General features: G+C 40.4%; 1 protein-coding gene across 3 annotated transcripts in view; it reads right to left on the bottom strand.

The window, feature by feature from the left end:
* The window catches only part of LOC140361184 (kin of IRRE-like protein 3), a 446,443-nt gene that overhangs the window by 84,054 nt on the left and 335,502 nt on the right, over window positions 1-26,887 (bottom strand). For all 3 annotated transcript variants that reach the window (XM_072446900.1, XM_072446902.1, XM_072446901.1), the window contains exon 5: window positions 11,024-11,174. In XM_072446900.1, coding sequence (XP_072303001.1) covers window positions 11,024-11,174 — 151 coding nt within the window. The remainder of the gene's footprint in view (window positions 1-11,023; window positions 11,175-26,887) is intronic.

Raw genomic sequence — 26,887 nt, 5'->3', positions numbered from 1 at the left:
TAGGCATGATTTCCGAGGACGGTTTCTCTGTTTTCCATTTCAAACGTTCAAACAATAAAACCTCTCTAAAGCACTGACATTGCAGCTATTGTTTTTAGTCCACCTACTTAACCCCGCAGTTACCAGCAGAGGGCACAGGAGGCTGGAAGATCTTGTTTATGGGTTTAATTCTGGGTTAGCACAAGTTTAGACCTGGTTTGGTCTTGGTTTAGTCCTCGTTCAGTCCTAATTCTAGTTCAATACTGAATGGGAAATTTTCCAAATCAATATAGCATTTTGTCTCACATTATCTCTCACAAAATCTAATCTATTAGTAGTTGTTTCATAGTATTTACTCATTTTATTGAAACAGTGTTAGGGATATTTTGGGCAATAATGCATTCTGAGCAACCCAATTATTCACTGCCGTGAGTTTATAATAGCTTTTCACAGCTTTCAGAGGCAAGAGACAGAGTTTGTAGTCAGGGTAACGTCAACATCAACAGTACTACGTCCAGGGTCACCAACAATGAACATGTGATCTAATTTTTCCACTATATCTGTCTGTACTGGGACTAAACAAATTTGACTTCATTAAATGAAAAAAAATGTGTACAGCTCCTTTAAGTCTAAGTTCAATACTGAAATACTGTATAAACCTTCTCCAGTCTTATATAGAAGAGGCTCTGTCTCCTCTCTGACATCCATCTACCCCTCGTTGCCCCGTGGCCAAACTTTGCACAAACTTCTGTGCCCATCAATCATAATGTGGAGAGATAGTCAGCGCAGACAGACAGCAGCGAGCACAGAGCCAGGCTTACAGCACACGGCTGTCAGAGCTGTCAGACACAATACATGCTCTAAAGAGGATGTTAATGGCCTTCACCACCTATTAAGATGCATGACTTAAAATGCCAGGACCACATATTCAGGATGTAATTCATGTAGGAGTTTATTCATGAATTAAATGATTATTAGTTCATTGAGCATTTGATAAACCGGTACATTCTAGCTGTATGTCTCCAGATATGAAGTTACATATCTGAATCATGATCAATTTACTGATTCAATATTTGTTCAGTTCACACTTGCACATTCACCAAATTGGGACTAAACTCAATAGCGTGCTGGCTAATCAGGAGGGTCGGGACGTTTCCCCGGTGGGCCGCACGTCTCTTGGGCCGGGGCCTCTGTGGTTCAGTGGCTCTGCTCTGAGAACTCTCCAGGGCCCCAGTGCTGAGCGCTTACAGCCCTTTGCTCTGTGCAGTCTATCTGCTCTTGGAGCAAAGAGGCATTTGGGACATGTGCTGTAAAAACAAGTAAGTTATGGAAAAATACATGATAACAACAGCTCTATCTAAATGTTAACGTGAATTAAAAGCTAATTATTGTTGTTGGTAGTGTAGCAGTGGCTCAGAGAAGGTGTGTGTGTCTGCTGGAGGTGAAACTGGCTTTTACTTGGATTCACAATGACTGAACCTACATTTCCTGGGCTGAAATAGGGGTCCCAGCACGCGCCTGACTAAACCTGAAACTAAATTGGAACAAGACCAGAACTAGAAGAAGACCAAACCAAGTCCACATTTGGACTCAAACCAGGACAAAATGAGCACTTTGAAGCTTTCACGTCTTTCTGCTTGTCATTTGTCCCGTTATTAATGCCTCTGTTGTGTCAGATCCGGGGCCTCAAGTGTGTCCCAGCGTGGCTCACTTCACGCTCACTTCCTGGTTTTGCTCTGCTCTCTGGTTCGCTTGCGTTCACAGTTCAGACGAATCGTGCCAGAGTTCGGTTCAATCGGACCGAGATCGACCTTTCCAACAGGACCAGAGTTCGCTTCTTTGGTCCGGATCAGAGTTCGATTGCAACAAACCATCAGATTTCTAGAATGTTGTGATGTCTCGTGAACGAAGCCCTACACTGCTTTACTTGTTTCCACTTTCCCTCTTCACATTCTTCTGTCCTTGCTTGCTTCCAGTAATAAAACTCCATTTCAATCAAAAAATAAAATAAACAGGAGACTTAACTTCTTACTCAAAGCCACTCTCGCTACCAACCTACCTCTTCCAACTACAACTTTCCTCAACTGATCTCCTCCTTAACTTTCCCGACCGGAGACGTATTAGCCCCTATGCTAAAAGCCAATAGATTCCGTATAGCAGGTGCGCGTACAGCTGGTGCACCATTAGCCATGTACAACACTACATTTGAATGAACGCCGCACGCTGCAGCTGGGGGGCTAAAAGGTAAGGGTGAGCGCAGGGCCTCGCAGATGCTCCAGGTCTGGAAGATTTACTGTGGGCTGGAGAATTAATTAAAAAGCCCGGTGGTTAGGTTATGTGCGGCACCAGGGAGGAATTAAAAGCTCTACATTATGTTAAAATACTATGGGCTATGCTATATTTACTGCAGGAGGAGCTTGAGTGTGAGAGATTGCACCGGCAGGTAATTTGTGGTGTTAGTCAGCAATACGTTGGCCTATACACCTAGAAATGGAATATTTTCTAAATATTTGTTCATGTTAATTAAAAGAAAACATTTTAAGTGGATTATCAACAATATATTTTGTATTTATTCTAAGATGTGGATGGAAAAAGGTGAGACACATTTCAATGTTTCCCATTAATAGAGGAGACAAAAATGCTTGTCATTAACACATATTATGTACTAAGTTTAGTCTGTAATAAGTGCTTTTTGAATAATATATCAATATGTATACTCCCAAAATGGTGTAAAATGAGATTAGATCCCTTGTAGTCTCAGAATAATCTTGTGTGAATCGCTGCATTTAAAGATGCACAATGTCATTTTCCCATGTTTGTCTTCAATGAGATGTTATTTCTTATATGTTCCACAGTATGGCATTAAACTAATCTATCATATTGTATTTATTCAACTACGGGTGCTCTTGGTGCTTTAAAAAAAACTTGCAAAACATGAATTGTTACTGTGAGCGGGTTTGTCTCTCCACAGATCTGACCTGTCACTTGGGCATGCCTGTCTACTCGTGGGTATGAGCTTAATGCCAAATGGTGGAACATTCCAGACAAAGGAATTGTCCACCCCCCTACAAAAGTTACACAGTGCTCCTTTAAGGTCAGACTGTCATTTTTTTTGGCCCTGGGACGTTCTTGTTCTAATTTACGTTTGATAATTCATGTTATTATATAGTGTGTTATACTTCAGGACTAAGTATCTAGAAAAAAAGCATAAAATGTCTCTAAAGTTCTAAAATATAATATGCCAAAGGACATTTAAAGGTTAATAACAAACCAAATAATCCATTGTATGTCTTTTAAAACATCTAAACAATTTTATATCGTTGGTCAGTTACGATTTCACTTTTCCAGTTTAAGAACGACAATCCCACATTTCTTGATAAGCACTTTGCCTTGACGTTATAATTTAGAAATAATCTAGAGAAAAAAAATAATGATGACTACCCAAAGAACACCCTGGGCATTACTTTTTTTTGTCCCTAAGCTCATACTACAAGAATGACGTTGATGTTGACGTGACTAAAATTCCATTCCTCGTTTGACTCAAATTTTATTGGAAATATTCTTTGTCCTGAGTACTTTATTAATATTGATCCTTTTTCTTTCTTTTTCCTTTTAGATATGCAAGAATTGGCTACAGCCCAAGATGTGAGCTTAACACGATGCACCTCTCCGGGCTGAATAAATTGAGGCTGCTGGATGGTCAATACGTAATGACTAGAAGAAATGGTGTGACTAAACCCATAACTTCAGCTCCATAGCATTTCCAACGGCTGTGTGTGGCGTGATGGATTAACAATTAGGCCAACTTTGGAATAACTTTAGAATCAAGGCCTGACTGATTCTGAAACTTAATTTGCCCGTCGCTTCTGGGGCCTGCCTGCAATAATGGTAGATGATTAAGTGAACGAGACACTTCTTTAAAAGTTTCTGAGACAAAGTTAAATGTTTTTCCTCCAAATTATTGCAGTTAATTGTGTTTATTGTCTTGTTTGCTTGGTTGTCTGATGAGATATCAAAAAAAAAAAAAAAAAATCAGATTGTGGAACATTACTAGCACGGCAATAACACTTCCCCTCAAAAATGAGTTGGCTGACCCTATGAAATGGTCCTATACGGATTTGAAGAGCCTTGATATCTGAAATTTAGCTAGTTTCCTGTGGCCAATAACAGATATTTTCCACTACCGGTATCTAGATTTTAAAATCCATAGCCCAGGGCAACAAAACCAGTCCATACTTTGAAATCCCATTATGCTCCACTTCAGCGGCCTCCAGCGGCCTCCATTCTGGACTTTAGAAAGGGCATATCCTGTATCAACAATATCAATTAGGTTTAATCTGTCCAAATTGTGTTGCTGTAGTATCTAATATGGCGATGCAGTTACTTTATCCTTGACCAAATCAAAGCTATGGGCCATTTGAGCTCGGCAAACAATTACATTTAAGCAGAGAACTGTGAGATTTATCTTTAATCTTTCTGCTCAGTATTCACGAGGCTGCCACATGGTTAATTGAGATTAGATGCAAGTGATAAATAGTCTTATTACAGCACCGCACGACGTTGAGTCCAGAATGAGTAATATATTTAATTAAACATTGAATTACCATCTGTTAAAGCTGGTGGTCAGGCACAATTTGTAAACTTTTGATGCAATGAATGTGCGACGCTAACACTTACAACAGATCTAATGTCCAGTATTTATGTATTGAAAGACACGTTGACATTGTCCAGAGTGGTCTCGAGTTCAGGGATATTTATCACGCTTCAGCGCACTCTAACTGCAATGGATTGGTTTGTCTTCATATTTTTTTCATCTACAATATCATCAAATATCCCTTGACAGTAAGATTAAACAAATCATCTTGAATTGCTTCATTCATTAATCAAATAGTGTGGAAAAATATAATATAATAAATAGGACATGACTGAAAGGAGGCTGAAATATGACAAAAAATATATAACTATATGAGTGAAAAAACTTATTTGTGTTAGATGACCTCACCTAAACCGTATTGTGACATATTTATTTATTTCTATATGCACTAAAAATGTAATGTTGATTTTAATTACCGTATTTTCCGGACTATAAGTTGCACTTTTTTTCATAGTTTTGGCCGGGGTGCGACTTATTATTACTTATATTTAAACTTATATACTTATACTCAGGAGCGACTTATGTGTGATATTATTTGATATTTTCACACTTGCAACCTTATTTCATACTCCAGTGCAACTTATATTTGTTTTTTTCTTCTCTGTTATGCATTTTTTGCTGGTGCGACTTATACTCCGGTGCGACTTATAGTCTGGAAAATACGGTAAATGAATTACGAATGTGCAGATTTTAGATTTATAAGCTTGAAAATAAACCAAAAATAAAATAAAAGTCTCAACATTATAAAGTCAAAATACAAAAATAAAATATTATTATTATATTACTTATAAAGTCAAAATAACACTTTTGACTGTGAATATTGCAGTAATAATAAGTTAATTTTGTATTGAATTGTGTAATCTCAATTCAACTTTTTAAATAAAGTTTTTGAAAAAACAAAACCAAAAAAGTCATGTAAAACTGGCATCTGAGTTAAAGGCTGAACCAACTGTGACCAATATCAACATCCTCTTTTACATGAATGAAAAGACCAGATAAATGACATAAATATCATGAAATAAATGTTTATATTCTTTAAACCTTTTATATTCTTTCATAGTTGTGTGAGTGTGGCATCAGCTAGCAGAGACACAGACTGTCTATGAATGTGATGCTTTGAATACTCAAGATGGAGCCAATACACAGGAAAATAAACTCACAGGATTCTAAAATGAGACTTTTTAAATATTACTCTAGCGTATCACTGTGGAGTTTGAATAGACTTTTGCAAACGTGCCCTGTGCAATTAACTTAAGCAACCTGTGAGCCCTGCATCCGCTCACAGAGTCACAACAAAGCAGGAAGAGGAAAAATAGACCCTGTCAGCGGCCCCTGGGAGCTCTCCGCTGCGCTGATGCTACGTGCATTTGCATTTTCTCTGGTAGCCCCCAATAGGGACCTTTCTATCCTCTCCGCATCTACATTTGGCTATTAATTATGATGAAGAAATGCATTATTTAGACCACACCACGGCTGCACTTTTTTGTGCAATTACTTCCCGAGACACTTTCTTTTCTTTGTACTAATACCATGGGACGGAGGCACCAGGAGGAGACCTAAGCTAAATAACAAACTTGTGTAATTACGAAGACCTGGATCACAGTTAATTGAGAAGTATTTCATTTTTCTCTCCAATAACGCAGGTGTGAATATGCATGAAGCGTGCCGTGCCACCTTTGCTTTACTTTAGTAATGACAAACTTTCATCTTATCGCGCTTGTAATTATACACAACGTCATTAACAAAAGAGTCACTGGCTGTTTTCTAAATGTTACAATGTTTACATGGTGCCCAGTTACGGAGAGGGAACTATATTTGATTTGACTTTTAAATCTAGAGCCGACTTATTTTGTCATTGCATTCAGTAAAAGGCACTGGTTTCATGGCAAATGATTACTGCCCTCAAGTGTTACTGTATTTTTCCGGACTATAAGTCGCACCGGAGTATAAGTCGCACTAGCCAAAAAATGCATAATAGAGAAGAAAAAAAATAAATAAATAAACATATACAAGTTGCACCAGCCAAAAAATGCATAATAGAGAAAAAAATATAATAAATAAACATATATAAGTCGCACCGGAGTATAAGTCGCACCAGCCAAAAAATGCAAACTAGAGAAGAAAAAAAAACATATATAAGTCGCATCGGAGTATAAGTATAAGTATATAAGTATAAATATAAGTATAAGTCGCACCCGGCCAAAACTATGAAAAAAGGTGCTTTCCTATAGTCCGGAAAATACGGTATATAACTTGCTTTGCTTTCATCTTAGTGATAAAATACAGTAAATGCATAAAATCACATGTTAGAAATAGAAATCTTGTGGAATGACATTTACTTGTATTGCTACTGCAGACAAAGCACAACAGGAGCCAACATTTCTGTTTATTGAATAACCCGTGTAACGTTAGCTAGCGTGTCTGAGCATGCTAATAACCAACTCTACAGTTTCCTCTGTTAAACGCTGTTGTGTGAGGAGACTGTGTTTTTATCATTGTTGACATCAAAATCCAGAGTTTCCACGAATGCAGATTTCTCATCTCAGAAACCAGCGCACCGAGGACCTTTGCCATTATTCGTCCATTATTTTCCACGACTGTGCACACAATAAGCATGCGGATGTGTGCGGGGGCGCTCCAGCCCACGCCGCAATTGTAACTTGTTGAATTAGGACGCCGCGCCAAAGCTGAAAACATATGCTTTCTTCACATCTGCACTGAGCACAGACAGAAATCTAATCCGTGATCGGGAGAAGGAGCGCTGTAAACCTGGAGGAGGGAAAGCACCTGCTCTTCTTCTGCATCTCTCTCTACTCACTACAACTTGCTCAGACCACCGCATTTCCTCCTTGCGGCGTATCTCTCTTCTGCAGATAAAACTCCTATTTGAGTCGCCCCAAGACTTGTTTTAAAGTCTTTTTTTAAGACCAGGGACGCGTGTGCTTTGCCCCTAAGGCTCTTTTACCCCCCACGTTTGTTTCAACTGTTTCTGATATCAGGTCTATGTTCTATAGTTAAATAGTCCCCAGAGAAAGAAAGCAACAGCCAAGACAAACACGAAGACACCCAGGGCAGGTTTCGAGTCGAGTCCAGACAACGAATGCGTTTTTTATTTGTTCATTTGTGTACTTGAGCCGCATTTGGAATTAGCCTTCAGCAGCTCTCGGCAAAACCTCTCCTTCAGTGAGTCAAAACACAACTACATCTATATCTCCGAGTTATGATACATGAGGTGTGCGCACAGACACATAAGAGGCGACTCAGCACATTTGGGTGAGCAGCTATGAGCTCATGAGGCCGGGGCTTTTTGGCAGGCGAGAGGCGCGGTAGTTGCTGGGTGGAGCGCCTGAGCGGTTTAGGGCTGACAGGTGTTGAATGAATAAGTGATGATGGCGCTGTCAAGGTGGAGCCAGAGCGTGTTCTCCCAAAGGTGCCCCCTATACCAGCCCCTTTGCCCCGCCGCTGGGGCTGGCCATGTTAAGCACTGCCTCTTAATATTGATGGCAGGCAGCTGTTGGAGGCTCACAACAACACCGCTGATGGTTGGGAGTGCGGCAAGCTCAAGGCATGCTGGGAAAATTCAGGGCTGCGCTGGGGGTTAGGGGGGCCGGCTGGTGGAATCAGCATTTTCTACAAGAACTTAAACAAGTTCAGGGCTTTATGAGAGTTCACACTGCCCCATGGTTAATGTTTAATCATATCAATGCTAAAGTAAACAGGAACAATGCAACAGATTTAGGATCTTAAAGCAACAGTGTGTAACTTACGCTGGCATAAAACTGGAATATTATAGCTAAAGGAACAACGTTTACATGGGAACTAAGTACCAGTCAGGTTTGTGAAGTTGCAAGCCCGATAACAGTAAGGACACATGTTTTTCAAATTTTGCAGTCCGATGAAACAACCAAAATTATATGTTATTTTAGCATATTTCTTGGCTAAAAGGTTATAGAGGGTTTAATAAGAGGTGGATAATTGTACGTTAGAAAAACATATCATTATTTTCTTAATTTGGCAGTTTTATCAACTAATTTGATGCTTTAATTTGATTAAAGTTGCTGCAGGTAAATGGGAAACTTAAGATAAGATAAGATAAGATATTCCTTTATTGTCCCACATGGGGAAATTTCATTGGTGCAACGCAGGTAGATACAGAGGTAGATACAGAAGAACAGATCACTTATAGGAAGTCTGAAAAACACTTTCAGTAGAAGATCTCCTATAAATAAATAAAAACTCCCATAGACAAATAAATAAATACATAAATACATAAATACCATTGCATGTGATCACGACAGTAATTGCACATGAATATGTGTCACGACAGCACATAGATTGCACATGAATTTCACAGTAATTGCACATGAATTGCACATGAATTCCAACAGCAATTGCACATATGACAGAATTGCACATCAGTATTAGGTTAGGTCAGTATTGCGAGTGTTCAGTACTAACAGTTTTTGTTATAAAGTCTGACAGCAGTTCTTGAATGACATAAATGTAAGAAAAATGTGTTTGATGTTTTTCAACATTGTTTTAATACATTAATACAACATTGTATGTGTACAAAACACTAAATTGTACATATTTGGGACAGAATCTAAAAAATGGAAGCAGCCTGATTAAACTGATTTCTCAATTTTCTTGACATATTAGCTATACATATTTACATATTTCATAACTTTTCTGACATATCTGCAAAGAAAGGTCTAATCCACACAATAGACGCCTCATTGTGAAATGTGTCCTGAGTAACAGCAGAGGTCATGATTTCTAGGACAGGGTGAAATCCAAACATAGAATAGGAGACACTTAAATGTCCTTACTTTATGTAGCTATTGTAGATATTCACTGACTTCTGGGACAGGACACATTCGAGCCACTTGAAGCTGGCTCATTCTGAGAATGGTCTTGACTCATATTAGCAGAAGTCATCCTTTTAGAGACCGCCCTTGATAGATCATGCAGAGTATCCTCCTTTGGACACTCCTCAGGAGATAATGTAGCAAATGATCTATGTGTCATGGACTCTTCTTTTTCAGTCCAAACGATGCTGGTTTTCACCTCTCTGTGTCTCTATCAGGAATGTGTTCACGAGAGGTAATGTTGGATAAAACAGGAAGCTGAAACCCATCATTTCTTTTAAACTCTGTATTTGCAGTGCAATACATGTAAATACAATCTGTGTTATTTTAGACTAAAATAACATACATTTTATTTTAGTCTGAAATGTTTCTTGTAAAAGGAGACAGACTGTGGTCTGTAAAAATAATATTACATCATCAGCATCTCAAACTGCTTTTTTGGCCCAGAGGCTTTGTGTGAAATGGGGATGAGAGAAGGAAGGACATGCAGCAAATTGTCAGGATTTGAGCCAGGATTTGAACCTACGACGCTGCAGCCAGCTGCACGTGGAGCCTGGCACGTGTGCTGCTGCCTTAACCACTCCACCACTGTGCAGCACACAAACTGCTCTCTATATTAGTTGGATAAGATTATCATCTATTATGATGATAATTAAATTCACCTCGCAAAATGTAGAGCATATACAACACTTTCCAAACTATATTATACCATTTTATGAAGAAGAATATTAATTAATTCCAGGATTAATTGACAGAAACTTCAATGCAGTAACCAATGGGCCAAAATTCCTTTTGTAGTTTTAGATTAAATCCCATTAAGAAATTAATGATAGGAAACAGTGCTTTTGGTCAATGATGGAGAGAACAGACAGTAATAAAGTGCAAGCTGCATGGGCCTTGTTTCTAGTCAGAATAAACTTCTTTACTATGTCTTTCACTTTAGACTAATGCTTTCCTATTGTAATGAAGTTAAGGAAAGTTTGTGATGATTGTACGTCTAGTTTTTATGTGAATAACACACATTTTTATACCATAGATTGTTTTAAAAGTTAAAATAATGTATTGTAAAGCACACAGCACTTTCTACCAGTCAGGATGTGTCAGGACTCCCTTTACTGGCAGCAGAGGGAATTACCATGGGGAAATAAACAACAGCTAGCTTGACATTGAAACCAAGTGTTTTTGTGAGGCTCTGACAAGAGGCAGAGAAGACAGGCTCATAAACAAGATGAAAGAAACACGTTAGAATGAAGCTAATAACAACTCATGGTATGTTTTGATGAGGGACCAACGTTATAACACAAAAAAGTGATATCAGAATTATATGTTCTTTAATATTACCATACAGATCAAAATCATTCTAAAACTATTCAGGAACGCTACACATTTTGCTTACAGTAGCAATGCTTCTTTCTAGTAGTTTCAATACTTCTATTAGTTTCGATGCAAGTTTGACTATTTTGGTATCTACTTTTTGGACAGTGCTCGCACGGTGACCGGTGCACGGGAAGGCGGGACTTACGCTGGATGTCTATGGTGACCGTGGTGTTCTTGCCGTTGGGCGCTGCCTTGTTGGAGGCCCTGCAGGTGATGTGCTGACCCGACTCGATGTTGGAGGGCGACAGGTACAGGGTGCTGACGGTGCTCTCCCTCTTCCCGTCTCGCAGCAGGGTCTACGGAAAACAGAACACGTCATGTTTTATCCATGCGAGAAAGGGAAAAAAAAAAAGGTTATTTAAACAGAGCGGGAAAATGAACGGTAATGGGAACTTCGACCTTGAGGTAAGAAGGGGGTCGTTTTGATATATTGAGCTATGAATTTTTTACCATAACTTTGGCATTTGGGCGCAGCGTGCATAAACAGTGGCCAAGCAATAAAAAAAAAAGCTTAAGTAAAGAATGAATGGAGGAGTTTAGATTGAAAAGCGGCCACTTGGGGAACACAATGTTTGATTTTTATGGATAATAGGGGAAAAAAAGCTTTGTTTTCTATTTTCTTTACAGTGTCATTATGTTTTGTGAACAGAGAAAGAAACTAAACTGGATTAGGACTATTGTTATGGACCTTTAAACGTGCTCTTGAGGACATTTTACGTTGGCGTCTCATGTTTTAAAGGTTAAAAAAATGCATGTATTGACAAGCACAGAATACTTTATCAGTCAGGCGTTCCCTCATCAGAATATGGTGTTAGCGCTCCATCTGGCAGCAGAGGGAATTACCATGAGGAAAGAAACAAACGCTAGCTTTCCCCCAACATGCTAATGTGAGCACGCCATGTAATGAATGCAAATAACTCTTATGGACTTAAAACCTTGCAAATATTACCTTTACCATTACCTTTGATGTCCCAAATCTGGGAAACTTGAAACAATCTTTTTGTAAGTGTGAATAAAGCTGAATACAAATAATATATTTCCAGTTATGTTTTTGATGAGAACACAATGTTATAACATAGTGAAAAGCTCAAGAAAGTACATTTAACATAATATGTGTCCTTTAAGGTTAAGTTCAAGTACAGACATGTATCAGAAGGTGGTGAAAAGTAACAAGCAAACATTTAATGCAATTTTTTATTTTTTTCAATTAACATAACAATACAGTTGCAAAAACTAAAACACACAAAGTAACATTGATACATAAAAATAAAATAAAATAAACCGAAAACAACACCAGTATTTTAATGTGTTTTAGTAGGCCATATATTTCTTTCTTTCTATTTCTTTTTATTTTATTTATTTTAATGCAATTTTACAAAGAGTAAAAGTTAATTTGTGAACTTTATATATCATGCAATAAAATGAGGGCATTGTGATAGATTTTTAAAAGACAAGTCCTTATCGGAGTGTCTGTGGTGCAAACCTCTGTACATGTTTTATTTATGTCGCAAAACCTATTTTACAATACTAATACTTCTAAACATTATTTATTCTCTTTATTTATTTGTATCATTTATCATTAAATTGATAGTGTTTTAATGATGGTCTCAATTTCGTAATGCCATTTTTGTTATCATATCACCTTCTGGCAAGTGTAATTTATTATATTTTCCAAAGCTCCCTTGACGTTAGAGGCTGTACTTGACAGTATTTTTCCCACATCATGTGTTCAAGGAAAAATCATTGAACCTCCATATTTTACATTTAATGAGGAACACATAGTAACTGCATTTGAGTGTACAAGAAATGTTACCTTAGCCCATGTATTTGTGATCATTTTATATACATTTCCCTCCTTTACTATCACTGGCTTTGATTTATCCGAATGGTCAGCACCGAAAAGCCACATACGCATCTTATAGTAAAGAACATTTCACTTGAAAGAATATTTTCACTTAAATGTGTTTGAAATGAAAAATGTACAAGCACTTTTGAGTTGATTTCTGTTGGATTAAAAAACAAACATCTGCTAATTGATAGAATTATATATATATTTTTTGTCTATATCGGCCCTTGAATAAATCCATTTGAGTAAAAATTACTTTGACTGGAAGTAAAGGTTATTTTGATTGTGAATGGTTTTAATTGAATTTTAATTTGTTAATCAGCGTTATTTGGCCTTCTTATTTTAATAAAAGTTTGTACATGATTTTTTTTTTCATTTTTCAAGCACAATTTCAAGCACTTAATGAGAAAATGCTGCTTTAAATTCATATTCATGCAACTGGTAGATTACACTTGGAAAATAATACAAAAAGTACACCTGTCTTATCTATCTCAACATCAAAACATCTGAATAGACGTTCTAATAACAAATGTGATTATTCATAAATGCAATACGCTTTAAATGATAAACTAGAATGTGAACAGGCTTTATTGCCATTATCAGTGTCCAATATTCACAATTTATGAATGTTTGGCGTAAAACAAAGGGCACTAATAGTAAAAACTGTGAAATTACCAAAAGGTGAGAGGCGATGCCGTTCTTGGAGGCAGAGACGGGTTTTAGAGCGAGGTCAAGTTTAATCCTGACCAGAGCTGGAGGTCACTGGAAATAAGACAATGTGTATCTTGAGGGCAATTGGAGAGATTATGTGGACATTTCCAGGAGACTTTTTAACCTTTTCCTTTTAGTAGCTTTTTGGAATTAACTAATACATCTTTGTTCATGCTTTATGAAGGCTAGAAAAGTGTAGTTATTATTAAGTGTTTCACAAACATTTTCAAAATACCATGAATAATTGATCTTATAATGCATGTATGTCACCCAAGCACAACAAAGGTTTTCTTAATAAATGTAATCAAAATTGTACCTGAATTTTACATTTTAATCATAAATCCGATCGTAGCCATTCCATAAAAAAGACATTTAGTCATTCCAAGTTTGTGACGCAGTGAGACGTGGCTAAAGCTACAAGAAACTAGCTTACTTCCAGTTTGTTGCCGCATTTATTTCACGTCTCTGCTGCTCCACGCCATGTTTTAACCTCTCTTTATGTAAAGCACTGTGTTTGGACAATACTAGCTACATTACGCACTGGAAATATAATATTTTTGATCTTGACACAAGTGCAGTGCGTCGATAAACAGGAAACAGGCGATGCTAACGTCCGCTAGCGTTGTTATGGGGACAAACAACAAAGCTTTCAATGGAAATATGGCAGTTTATCACAAGATGAAGTCAGCGTTTGGTGATAAATTACGATTTTATGTTTGTATTTGCTCCTTGCCGTCTTAAGCTTACGTTATTTTTCATCCAATCATCTCACTACGATGTATAGCGCCACCTTTGGGTCGCTTAAACGGTCCGGTCCAAAGTGAACCAATGGAAACAGGCCTTTATAGAAGTCCCCGAATGTCACATATTTGTTACAGATCTATGTCAAAACTATATATTCTCTTTTCATATAATTTTTATGTAAATATCCCCTCTTTATGCAGAGTAAAATACTTTGTTTGCAATATTGCTATGAAGACAAAAGCACAGATTTCCGTTCACATGTTTGTGCTGCCCCTTTCTCCCCGCACTCTTTATTATCTAACATCAATACTGCCCGAAACCAGCACAATAACACAGAGGCAGAGAAAGCAGCCTGGAGACATGGAAACAAGTTTGGCCCGCATAACAAAAGGATTATTTTTAAAGTGCCCCCTCGATAATACCTTATTGACAAATGCGATCGATTCTGTTAAGATTTTTATTAGATTAGCAAAAAGGTGCTATTGTAGAAGACAGAGAAGCACAATGGGATTCCTACTTGGTGATTCTTTTGGATTTGTTTTGTTTTGACCAGCTTCACCTTTTCATCAGCCAATCGTTCCGCTCACGGAAACAAGCTGTACTCGCCTGACATTTCGAACCGTTCTTGGGGGGAAAACAGTAACCGAACGGTGAACTCCAACAGCACAGTGACCTTATCTGGGAATTAAGCTGGAAGTTACGGTTAAATAGAGCTGGGAGATGGTGCAAACTGGAGCCGGAAAATGCTGGAAGTCCCAGTGTAGCGAGATTTGAAATTTAGTGTGATGATCACTGCGTAGTTTGGGTTAAAGTTGAAGATAAGAAATGTCTAAAATCCAGCTTGTTTTGCACAATGGGCTTGAATTAGTTTGAAAGGTTCAGTGGTAAACTCTGTATCATTTAGCAGCAGAGGTGGGTTTGCAGTTACAGTTACTCAAATAATCCCAACACTTTTAAGTGAATTGCAGTTACTCTTACTGGAGTTTCTACAAATACCACGACTACTCATAAATGACATATTTCTTGGACAACTACTTTGCCGTTTACTTGAGTGTTACTATTTGAATGTAATAGCACTCTTAGTAGTTTACGGGAACACTTTATAGGCTGTATCTTTGTGTTTTCATCTGAAAAGTAAAATAATACCCATGAAACACAGATGTGTTTGCAGGTTGGTACCAGAGGTCACTTTAACCGAGAATTTGGTCAATGTAACCTCCGTCATTGAAAGATTTTTTTTCAGCTATGATGGAAAATTCTAAAGGCAGTCCATCACTTTGACGGGATGAAAATCAAACTACTTCTTTTAGTTTTAATGGGATATCAACATAACTTTCCTCAGGGCACCTCGGCCCCACCTCCACAGCCCCAGCACAGCAGGCTTCACTTTTATCCACAGAATTCAGCCTTTTAGTGAGCGTGATTGTTCTGCTGCAATAAATGTGCTGCAAAATGAGCAGAAAGCAGGTTTTAATCATCGAGGACTGTGGCTGGTGTAACTACAGAGTGAGCATGTTCATGTTCTACATTGTGCTTATTTATAAGGCTCTCATTGGTCATCACTTGATTATTTAACATATTTTGCTGAATATCAGATCAGGTATTCATCGATTAAGATCTCAGGACATTTTTATTCTCAGTCTCATTGAATCAATATTAATGTTAGGGAAAAAGGCTCCAGGCCTGAGGAACAAACCTCCACTTTATTCAATGGATTCAAAGCAATTGTTTTTAATGTTTCTAATGCTTTTATCCCACATTCTGCATTTGTTTTCATACATTCGTTTTTTTTGTGTTTCATTGTTTTATTGCCATTTTATCTAGCTATTCTGTTTATTTTATGTGTTTTTATGTGTTTTGTATTCAACAGGGCACTCATGAAAAAGAGTTTCTCTCATTGAGTGTTTTCCCTGTAAAAATAAATAGATAAATAAAAGTAAAAACGTGTCTTGCATGTGTCAATGCGTGCTGCAGTCACACATGTAGATGCGCTGAACGCTGAATATTGTCCCGCTTTACTGCATTATGTTGCTTAAACACTAGTTATACAAGATGAAGTGCAGAGGGGGCGGCCCTATGCATGTTCATACAAGTGTTGAATATAGTCCTGTTTCTGAGTTTAAAGGAGGCGAAGAAATGTACTCATTAGAAATGTGACTTTATAGTAGAGTGTAAGAGCCATATTGAGGCCTTGTACATGTAGCATGCACCACCAGCCACTGTGTGGCACTGTAGCTTGTTGGGTCTTGTCTGGGTGTGGGGTTCTCCTGGCCTCAGGGCGACAGTGTGGGGGTCATGTGGTGGGGGTCATGTGGTGGAGGCATACAGTTTCTGACCGTGGTTAATGTGCAGGTGTATGAAAGATGGCTACAGGGGGTAATAAAAGGATTCCTCCCCGAACACAGGAGTATTGGGCTCTTAATCCACACGTCCAAACACCTCTCACTCTGTTAGCCTAGAAGCTGGTGGCACAGGGCCGCTGGCCACTATAGTGAGAGAGTGATTTGTTTTAGCCTTTAAAAAGCCCCTGCGTGTAGCACATGTGCTGTGAAGATATGATATGATGTAGATCCTGTTTGGTCCTGGTTTATGTCCTGGTCGAGACAAGGTTTATTGGTCAGAAAATAGATTTATGTGTGTACCATTTTACTCCATCTACTACTTATTTACCTTATCTTATTCCAGGAGCAGAAATAACAAGTGAGATATATGTACATAGTCAATTCAAATTTGAAATCTAAATTCACTTTAGGATTTTTTACTGTATACTTTTGTTGCCCCCCACATTTACCCAAACCCTGTTGATAAAGAACACACTAGATGCAAACAGCCTGATATTACATTGACATGTCCAGAGTCTCCACGGACCTGACAAGCTCTCACTTTGATTCCTGCTCTGAACTTCAGCCTGAGAAAAGTTCCCCCAACGAGCTTCAAGAGATCCTAACAAGCAAAAGCCTTTTTCATCCAAGCCATGATTTATTGTATTTTTTGCAAGGACAAACAAAAAAGTGTCGCGATAAGTGATCCATCAATGAAAACAGCTTTGTCTTAGTCTGTTAGTCTAAATTATCTTATCGCAGCAGTAATGCAACTGGGTGTTGTTTTGAGAGCTGACATGGAAACTAAAACTGAAACTCAACTTAGAACAAGTGTAGACTCCAGACAAAAACTCTTAAGGGATTAACAACAAATTGCTGTTTCAAGTGTGAAAAGAAAGTTTGCCTTTTAACCCAAATTAATCACTTTCTTATTTTAAACAGTTAAATATTTTTGATAAACATCATCATTTCTGCATTAGTTAGTTAGTTTGAATTTTGTTTTAGTTTTAAAACAAAAAAAATGGTATTACCCCAATGATATCAATAAGAATTAAAATAAAACTTTTCTTAGATTGTAGAAAATGCTTCAAAAGCTGTTCAAAATGTTTCTAAATTCAAGACATTTTCAAATTGAGGAGCTGGAATTTAAACTGAAACTAACCCGTCAGATCCGTCAGTAAATTCTAGATAAAAACTAGGCATGTTCTTTACTTTTCAGACATTTCCAACATCTGCACACGAACATTTCATCAAATAAAGACATTCCACACTGCCATCATCACACAAAATCCCCCCTTACAGGCCCAGGCACCGCTGGGATCCAATCGTCTGTGATTATGGGGTACGTCTCCCCCCCACAGCCACCGAACCAGCTCCTCTGAGACCCCCGCCTCCCCTCGCCCCCACCCTTTAAACGCCTACAGTCACGGATAGACCACAGCACCCACTCCCTCCGGTACGCCCCATCCGACCCAGTTTTGTTTGATGGCCAACATTTGCGCTGGCTGTTACCCCGGAGCACGCCGCACCTACCGGGACTTTGCCTCCTGGGACGGGCCCGCTCACTCCTCGTATTCATCACAACAGCGGCGCGCGGGTGGTACGGCGGCCCACCAGGGACACGAAAGCGCAAAGGTTGAAAGGTTAATTCCCACTTTGAGTACTATATTACAATAATGAATTTCTGGAATCCCTTAAGTGTGGAAGGAACATTGGAACAGGCGAAAGCTTTACAGTGGGTTGAATATCGTCGATTTCAGACACACAGAAAACGAGTGGGTTTTAAAGTATGAGATGCATTTTTAAGCGAGCAGTAGTTTAAATATCTGTGGGCAAATAACTGCGTGGTGGGCATTGTAAAGTAGGCAACGCATAAGAAGCCAGAAGGAGCAGAAGGAAGATGTGCTTTCTGTAACTAAAGGGTAACAATGGTCGACTGATGTATTTTTCTAATGTCAAAACAAACTTAGGCAAAAGTTCAGTTTGAATTTGGACACTTTTCGTGATATCTCCAACTGTATTAAATACACTTTGCATTGTGTCTAGGTAAAGAAAGTATTAAAATGCATGAAGCTGGTCAAAGCACAAGTTATTGTAGTTTTTAGTATAATTTCAGGACATGTAAGGTGTATTGATGTGTGATTTACTATGGGATGGGGAGCCAATGGAGGTCTGTAGGGACAGTGTGGGTGCAAACGGGGGAGTTCTGGATGTGGAGGAGTCTGGAGGGTGAACCGTAGAGCAGTCGAGGCGGGATGTGACAAAGGGTTGAGGGTTTCGGTTGGTTGTGGAGCAAGGGCGGGGCGAGGGCGAGCGATGATCCGGAGGCGATAGAAGGCGGTTCTGGTGACGTGCAAGGATGATGCCGAGGTGAGAGGAGGAGATGCCATCGATGGAAAGGGTGAGGCGGTTGTAGGTTTTGGTGAGTGTTCAGGGGCCGATGATGATGATGATGATGATTTAGGTTTTGTCACAGTTGAGTTGGAGGAAGTTGGATTGTAGCCAGGATTTTATTTCGGAGATGCAGTTTGCGAGGGCGGTGAGTGTGTGGCGGGGTTCATTGTTTTTAGCCTAATGTCTCTTCAATTTACATTTTCACACATGAATCTGTTTAAATCTGATGCACTGAGGACAGTTTAAAGCTGAATTATGTTAAAAAGCAATCCACATTTTCTCTGAGCTTTTGCCAATCAGAGCAGGCGATGCAGAGCAGTTGGTAGGTTAAAAAAGGATACAGCCGTGAGACCGCCGTGGATTGGGATGATACGTTTAGAATTACAGTAAACTCAATTGCAATTACAAGTACATTTAAAAAAACATACTAAAAAAAGTACAAATACCCCCAAAAAATTCTGCTCAATTGCTGTAATTAGTTACTTTCCACTTCAGTTTTTTTCTGTTCCAAACTGCACAACCGATGAGCTTTCATAGTGGTATTTCACTGTAGCAGCAGTAAATTTATTTTTTTTGCATGCGTTTCTATTTTTGAACCGAACATTTATGATTTGGTGTCTTAATTTATCAAATAATAGGATGTTGGCTGAGATAGGGGATAGGTAAAAACAGAGAATTTCTGTGTAGTTAAGCCTCAAATGCAGGACAATACAGGATTATTCAAACATGCACGAATCAATCGGAATACAACTTTCAGTAAACTAATGCTGAGAGATCAAATGTTAGAATATGTATCACATAATTACGTTCTGAAGTTTAAGTTGATCTTTCATTTTATTTATTTACTGCTATAAATGTAACTATTGTAATTTCAGAGAACTCTTGTAACACAATTGCATAACATTATTAAACATAATAAAACTAATATTGTATATCTTTATTAATACTGTCACCACTATAGCCATGTTTTTATACCTTGTGTCATTTTCACTATTTTCATTATTATACATTGTTTTACAGTATGTTGCCTTGACACCGAAGCCCGTTCCAAGTTTGTGAATTTTGTTCACTGACAATGGCAATAAAAGCGATTCTGATTTACATCTCTATTCATGTTCTATATAGTAATGTACACTAGAGTGAGTATGGCATGCAGACCAAAATGTATTATCATTAACATCCTCTTCCACAGCTAAAAGCCCTCTGCGCTCCTCCATAATGGGTCCAACAGAGTGCATCTTTTCATCAAGAGCGCCGGGTTTAGTGCCATCACTGGAAATATGGGGTGACGACCATATTCTCCATATTCTCTAAGTAAAAGGAGAGATGCGTTCAATATATAATGTCCTGGTATTGCAGGGATTCATTGCAATCCATTAGGAATTTGAATGGTTGGAGTTGGCAGATTGCAAACACTGTTATTATTTCAGAACATTCAGATTTCCTCTAAAAACCTGCTACAGACCATAATTTAGATGCTCTGAAATGCATAGAGCTCTTGTATTTAGTTCAGTATTTTCAGTCTCTTCAAATGTAAAAGATGCGATTTAAAACGTTTCTGGAATAGGGTCCACCCCCTGCTCGTCACCATGGCGATATGATTCAATGGTAGCACTGTGGTCATGTGGTCCTCTGGAAAGTCTGAATTTTGATGTAAGTGATAAAATAGCAGAGTCCGCTCTTAAACTGCTTTTAATAGAGTTAATTTGTTAGTTCTGTTGTTGTCTTAAAGTAGTGTTGTTGTTTTTATCAATGGAAAACTGACAGTAAAGCCCCTAAATATAGTAATGTTCAGTCAAAAGCTCAAAAGTTTCAGATAAATTAACAAATCAGTTTATTTCCCGACGTGTGCGAGCTTCATATGCATTTTCAGGAAAAACATAATTTCTAGGACCACATGAACAGCATAAAGTACACTTTTTTGCTTTCTACTCCACAACATTTTCAACTGGACTGAAACATAGAGTAAGAGAGTATGTACTTTTCCTTTTGAGCCTTGTTGAATTGACTGTTGAAGTGTTATTTTTAGCACCTTTATAGTCACAATGCCCTGAGTTTTTAGATGTAGTAGTTTGAGCAAACACATATCAACTAAATAAATAAATATGTTGTCTTATGTTGACCAAAAATCAGTTTGACCCTTTGATATAAATCTACGTGAAATACTTTTACTTTTATAGTCAAGTAAGATTAGACGTTATTGTTCCCCATGGACACTGAATAGTTTTACTTAAGTAACTAAATGTAGTATTTCAATAACATCAGAGGTAAAGTTATTGCCACAGTGTACTTTCTCCACGGAGACGAGCAGGTGACGTGAAGTTACAGGCCGGCTCTGTGGAGAGGTGACCCAACTCTTTCCAGGTTATTTTCTTGTTTGTATAAAACATTAAATGAGACACACTCAAATGTCTAAATCCTGTAAAAACACGACAATCACTTGCAGCTCTGGCCTTAAAAACCCCATCATGTGAGACTTCCCACAGCCCTCTGAACACACTGCCAAATAACGCCGAGAATAATGCTGTTGTTTTGTCAGTTACGACCGCATGCAAACAGATCCGCCGTGCAATTGGCAGAAAGGATCAGCCCGAGATTTCATATTGCATTATCCCAGATTGCTACAAATAATTAGCCTTATAAATGTTTGATTCAGCAAACATTTGGCAAATTCCACCAACATCTGTTTGGTGATAATGGGATTTTTGCATCAGAATGAGTCCCTTTGGGTTGAATTATGTTGTGTCGTCTGCCATTGCTTCTTTATGGTCGACGATGGATGCCAACGACATGGACTATGGAGGGGGAAAGCCATTTTTATCATGGCTTTGTGGAGGTCTTTAGAGTGCGATTAGCTTAATGCTAAAGTGGATGACTAGCATAGAGAGCAAAACAAAGTAGAAAACAATTGAAGGAGTGCTGCCTGCTGGATGCGTGGTCTAAACAGCAGCACATATGCCAAAAAAACATTAATGATAATGATAATATCCATCCATTTTCTACCGCTTGGTCCCTTTCGGGGTCGCGGGTGACTGGAGCCTATCCCAGTGACTTCGGGCCTTAGGCGGGGTACACCCTGGACAGTGGCCAACTTGTCGCAGGGCCAACACAGAGACACAGACATTACAGACAGTTCACGCTCACATTCATTCACTAGGGCCAATTTAGAGTCACCAATTTTACCTAACACATTCATGTCTTTGGACGGTGGGAGGAAGCCGGAGAACCCGGAGAGAACCCACGGTAACACAGGGAGAACATGCAGACTCCACCCAGAGAGATCATGTGATGTTGGGATAATATGAATATGATAAATGAATATATGATAAATGACATGGAATTACGGCACAACAGGTCCAAGATACAAGTCCCAACTCGCCCCAAAGTTTAACAAATTAGACTATTTTGATATTAAGTAATTTTTCCCATATGTCTAATGTCAGTCCAGTCCTTGATCGTCATTCATTTCTTTGTGATGGCTTTTTTTCTTGCCGCCAACAGAGATATCCGTTTATTGTGTCCATGGCAGGAGTTCTGAGGCCCAAATTCATAGTTCTAAAGGGATCTCTGAGCAACAGTACAGTCTCTAAACATGTGATAGTGGTTTGCCTCCTGGCTAACACAGTTTCTCCGACAGTTAGCATTTCCTTGTGAATAATGGACAATTTGACCTTGTGTTTTGACGGACGAAGAATGGGAAAAAGTACGTACATCCCAGTGGAGGACAACAAAATGACATGTCTGGAAGGAATTTTGCTGTCACGTTTTTTTCATAACGTGACACATTTTTCCAGCAAAATTCCTTCCAGACATGTGATTTTGTTGTCCTCCACTGAGATGTACGTACTTTTTCCCATTCTTCGTCCGTCAAAACAAGATCACCTTCTCTTCTTCTAGCATTTGTTTTATCTTGTGAATTTTCAAAACACAAACAGCAGACATTTCACTCCAGCCTTTGCGTTTACTAGAGATGCACCGATCAATCGGCTGGCGATTTAAAAAGCTGGTTTTATGCTGAATCGGCCAGAATCGGTGACCGGCCGGTCCATGTCGTAATTGCCGGTTTTCGGCCGATCCAAACTGACCCGCATGCGCGCATGCGCGGTATGCAGCAGCTCAACGCGCCCAAAACAAAACAGCTAAAAACTTCAAGAGTTTTTCAGAGCGCAGCGGCCAAAGTGTCCAGTTTACATTCAAGTCTATGTAAACGTGTGTCGAACACCTCCTGCGTTTCTCGCGGCGCGATTCCTGCTTTTTCGCCGTGCGCGGAGGGCGCGTTTTGCCGTTTTCTGCTCTAGACGCTTTGACAAGCAGAAGCTTCAAAGCGTTAAAATTGTTCGTCGCAGAAAAGTTCAGATTTGTTCAACTTTGGTGGAACACAAGAAGGAGCGAGCCTGGAGGAGGATCAGAGGAGACTGGACTGTGGGGTAAGTTATTATAACTTTGAGACGATTACAATCTACGTGTTGATAGTTGATGCGGTCAAAATAATTTGCGCTGGTTTGTGTTTGACGAGTTCATGTGTTTATTCAGAGTTATCTGCAGAAGAGTAGGGACACATTATATGAAGGGGCCAGAAGAAGCAGCAGCAGCAGGGCTGTCAGAAGAGTTAGTTGTTGTTGTTCTGCTCAACTAGCAGAGAGCTAAGCTACGAGCTAATGCTAACAAGAGATCTCATCCACCTGAAATGAGACTACAAAAATACTTCGATGCATTTGAGATCACATTACGTAGATACAAAACTTAAATTACTGACTCGAACAGTGAAATGAGTGACTACAATCTAATGTCAGGATTATTTAATTGTCCCACAGCCTCAAAGAAATGTTTACACAATCACTGTGCTCTAGAATCTATAGTGCTCTAGAATCTATAGTGCACAGCTCATTCTGCTTCTAGTGAGTGTGTGAAGTTATCAAAGAGCTGATGAAACTGGAAAATGATATTGGCAACATATGTATGCCTCATTAAATTACTGTATTATAATAGTACAAGTTTGAATAATATTGCAGTAAATGTACTGGGCTCAAATATAACTGCTGTACAATGTTCTTTAAGATCTGGATTTGCCTTCAGCCCTCCCTGTTGCTCCTGCCCCTCCTGTTGCCCCTACTCCTGTTGCCCCTGCCCCTGCTGCTCCTGCAGCTTCAGGGGATGCTGGCCCTTCTGCTGCACCCACAGGTGTGTAAAAGTATTTGGTTGGATTACAATTTGTTTTTTAGCCCGTGTCATCTAAATTGCAATGTGTGTTTTTTTTGTAGAACCACGAGGGAGAGGACCTGGAGCCAGAGTCCTCCAGCTTTGAGAGGGAGGTGCTGGCAGCGCTCTGGGACTGACCCTCCTCATGTTCCACCTGCTTCCTGTCCTGCAGAGGGTTCCAGCTCATTCAAAAGAATGTGTAAAATTTACTATATGAAAATAGTTCATTTGATTTCAATCTGGAACCATTGGAGCTGCATCTTCTGCAGGAGAAATGGACTCCTTTTTCCTCTGTGTCTCTCCTCCAGGTCATATTAGTTAGTATTTCACTAGCAAGGACCACGACCCCAGATACGATGCAAGGTGTTTATTGGCAGGGGAGAAACATGAACAACATGAATGTACGAAGTTGATGCCGTTTTGGGTCTTCTTGCGATGAGGGCTGAAGGCTCCCGGGCTTCAATACCCCCAAAAGAAGCTTAACGAGGCAGTGCAGATTGGCAGAATGGAGGACGAGGAGGTAATGGTGTGTGTATAGACCTGGAAAGTCATGGAGAACCAGTGCTCCACGATATAATGAGGCGGTCAACAACGCCTTAACTGGAGGCAGATGTGGCAGCGCCAATGTGGGAAAATTTTGGTAGGAAATGTGGGGACCAGGCGTGGAACGACTTTAAGTAAAGGATGAAACAGATCCTGAGTCCTGCTGGGAAGTGCCACTTGACGACCAGTGCACAAGGTCTGGACGGATTGCAAAGGGGTTCGGAATAGATCGTGTTACCACAGTAGTCCTGCTGTTTTAGGGGAAGACTTGAGCGTTGGCTGGAGGTCCTTGATGCCGGGGTGAGGAGAACTATTGTAGACGAGACGGCCTCTGAGCAGGAGAACACGCCTGAAGAGACGTCAATGCCACTCGGGTAGGCTTGAGTACTTGCAATGTGACTGGTAGTCGAAGGTGAATGGGAAGTAATTAGTTAATGTTAAACGTGGTGAGGGTAGAACGAAGCCATGATGGAAGGAACGTTAACGGAGCTGCATGGTCTAGGAGGACTGAAGCACCTGAAACGGAGCTTATGTGTGAAACGTGGTAGCTGAGGTTGGAGGAACTGGGGTCGATGATGTTCCACCTCGGTAGTAAATGTTCTGAATGTATTTGTTGATGATACAGGGTCATCGGACTGGACGGCCATGAACATGAATGGCCCGACAAGACAGCAATCCCTATAGCATTGGTCTTAAAGAACCCCCAAACCGGCTGATAGAACAGTGTATCAAAGTGCAGCAGCAACTTGATGGACTGGATGAGAATGACGACGCTTTGGAGTGATGCACCGAAGACGTTAGGGTCGGGAGGTGGGAGATACAGGGCTTGTCCCAAGGGAATGATCTGCATGGTAAAGTTGGTATAACCAGCTGATGTTTGGAGGACTCCAAAACATGGCAGACCAGCCTCCCGGTGCCCGAAGGGGGAAGAGGCAGCATCCCGGTGCCCGAAGGGGGAAGAGGCGGCATCCCGGTGCCCGAAGGGGGAAGAGGCGGCATCCCGGTGCCCGAAGGGGGAAGAGGCGGCATCCCGGTGCCCGAAGGGGGAAGAGGGGGCATGAGGGAAGAGGCTGCATGAGGGAAGAGGCTGCATGAGGGAAGAGACGGGAAGAGGCTGCATGAGGGAAGAGACGGGAAGAGGCTGCATGAGGGAAGAGACGGGAAGAGGCTGCATGAGGGAAGAGCGAAGAGGCTGCATGAGGGAAGAGCGAAGAGGCTGCATGAGGGAAGAGCGAAGAGGCTGCATGAGGGAAGAGCGAAGAGGCTGCATGAGGGAAGAGCGAAGAGGCTGCATGAACCTCACGGAAGGAGGAGACGTGGCATCCCGGTGCCGGGGGGAAAAGGGGGGGGGGACCAGAAAATTGACCTAGCATCCCAGTGCCGAGGGGGGAAATAAAGTAGACCTGGCATCCCGGTGCCGAGGGGGGAAATAAAGTAGACCTGGCATCCCGGTGCCGAGGGGGGAAATAAAGTAGACCTGGCATCCCGGTGCCGAGGGGGGAAATAAAGTAGACCTGGCATCCCGGTGCCGAGGGGGGAAATAAAGTAGACCTGGCATCCCGGTGCCGAGGGGGGAAATAAAGTAGACCTGGCATCCCGGTGCCGAGGGGAGAAAGGGATAAAAACACTAGAACTTGGCAACGCAGTGCTCGGGGATAAAATGCTGGAACCTGGCACGCCAAGCCAGAGGGTAAACCGCAGGAACCTGGCGACGTAGCCAGAGGGTAAAACGCAGGAACCTGGCGACGCAGTGCCAGAGGATACGATGCAGGAACCTGGCGACGCAGTGCCAGAGGATAAAACGCAGGAACCTGGCGACGCAGAGCCAGAGGATAAACCGCTAGTGCCAGAGGATACGATGCAGGAACCTGGCGACGCAGTGCCAGAGGATAAAACGCAGGAACCTGGCGACGCAGAGCCAGAGGATAAACCGCTAGTGCCAGAGGATACGATGCAGGAACCTGGCGACGCACTGCCAGAGGATACGATGCAGGAACCTGGCGGCGCAGTGCCACAGGATAAAACGCAGGAACCTGGCGACGCAGTGCCACGGGATAAAACGCAGGAACCTGGCAACGTGGTGCCGGAGGATACAATGCAGGAACCTGGCGACGCAGTGCTAGAGGATAAAACGCAGAACCTGGCGACGCAGTGCCAGAGGATAAACCGCAGGAACCTGGCAACGCAGTGCCAGAGGATAAACCGCAGGAACCTGGCAACGCAGTGCTAGAGGATAAAACGCAGAACCTGG

Source organism: Eucyclogobius newberryi, unplaced genomic scaffold (genome assembly GCF_026437365.1).
Source record: "Eucyclogobius newberryi isolate DKJ021-1_F unplaced genomic scaffold, fEucNew1.0.hap1 SCAF_15, whole genome shotgun sequence".
Taxonomy (NCBI): Eukaryota; Metazoa; Chordata; class Actinopteri; order Gobiiformes; family Gobiidae; genus Eucyclogobius; species Eucyclogobius newberryi.
This window is presented reverse-complemented; position numbering and strand designations above follow the sequence as displayed.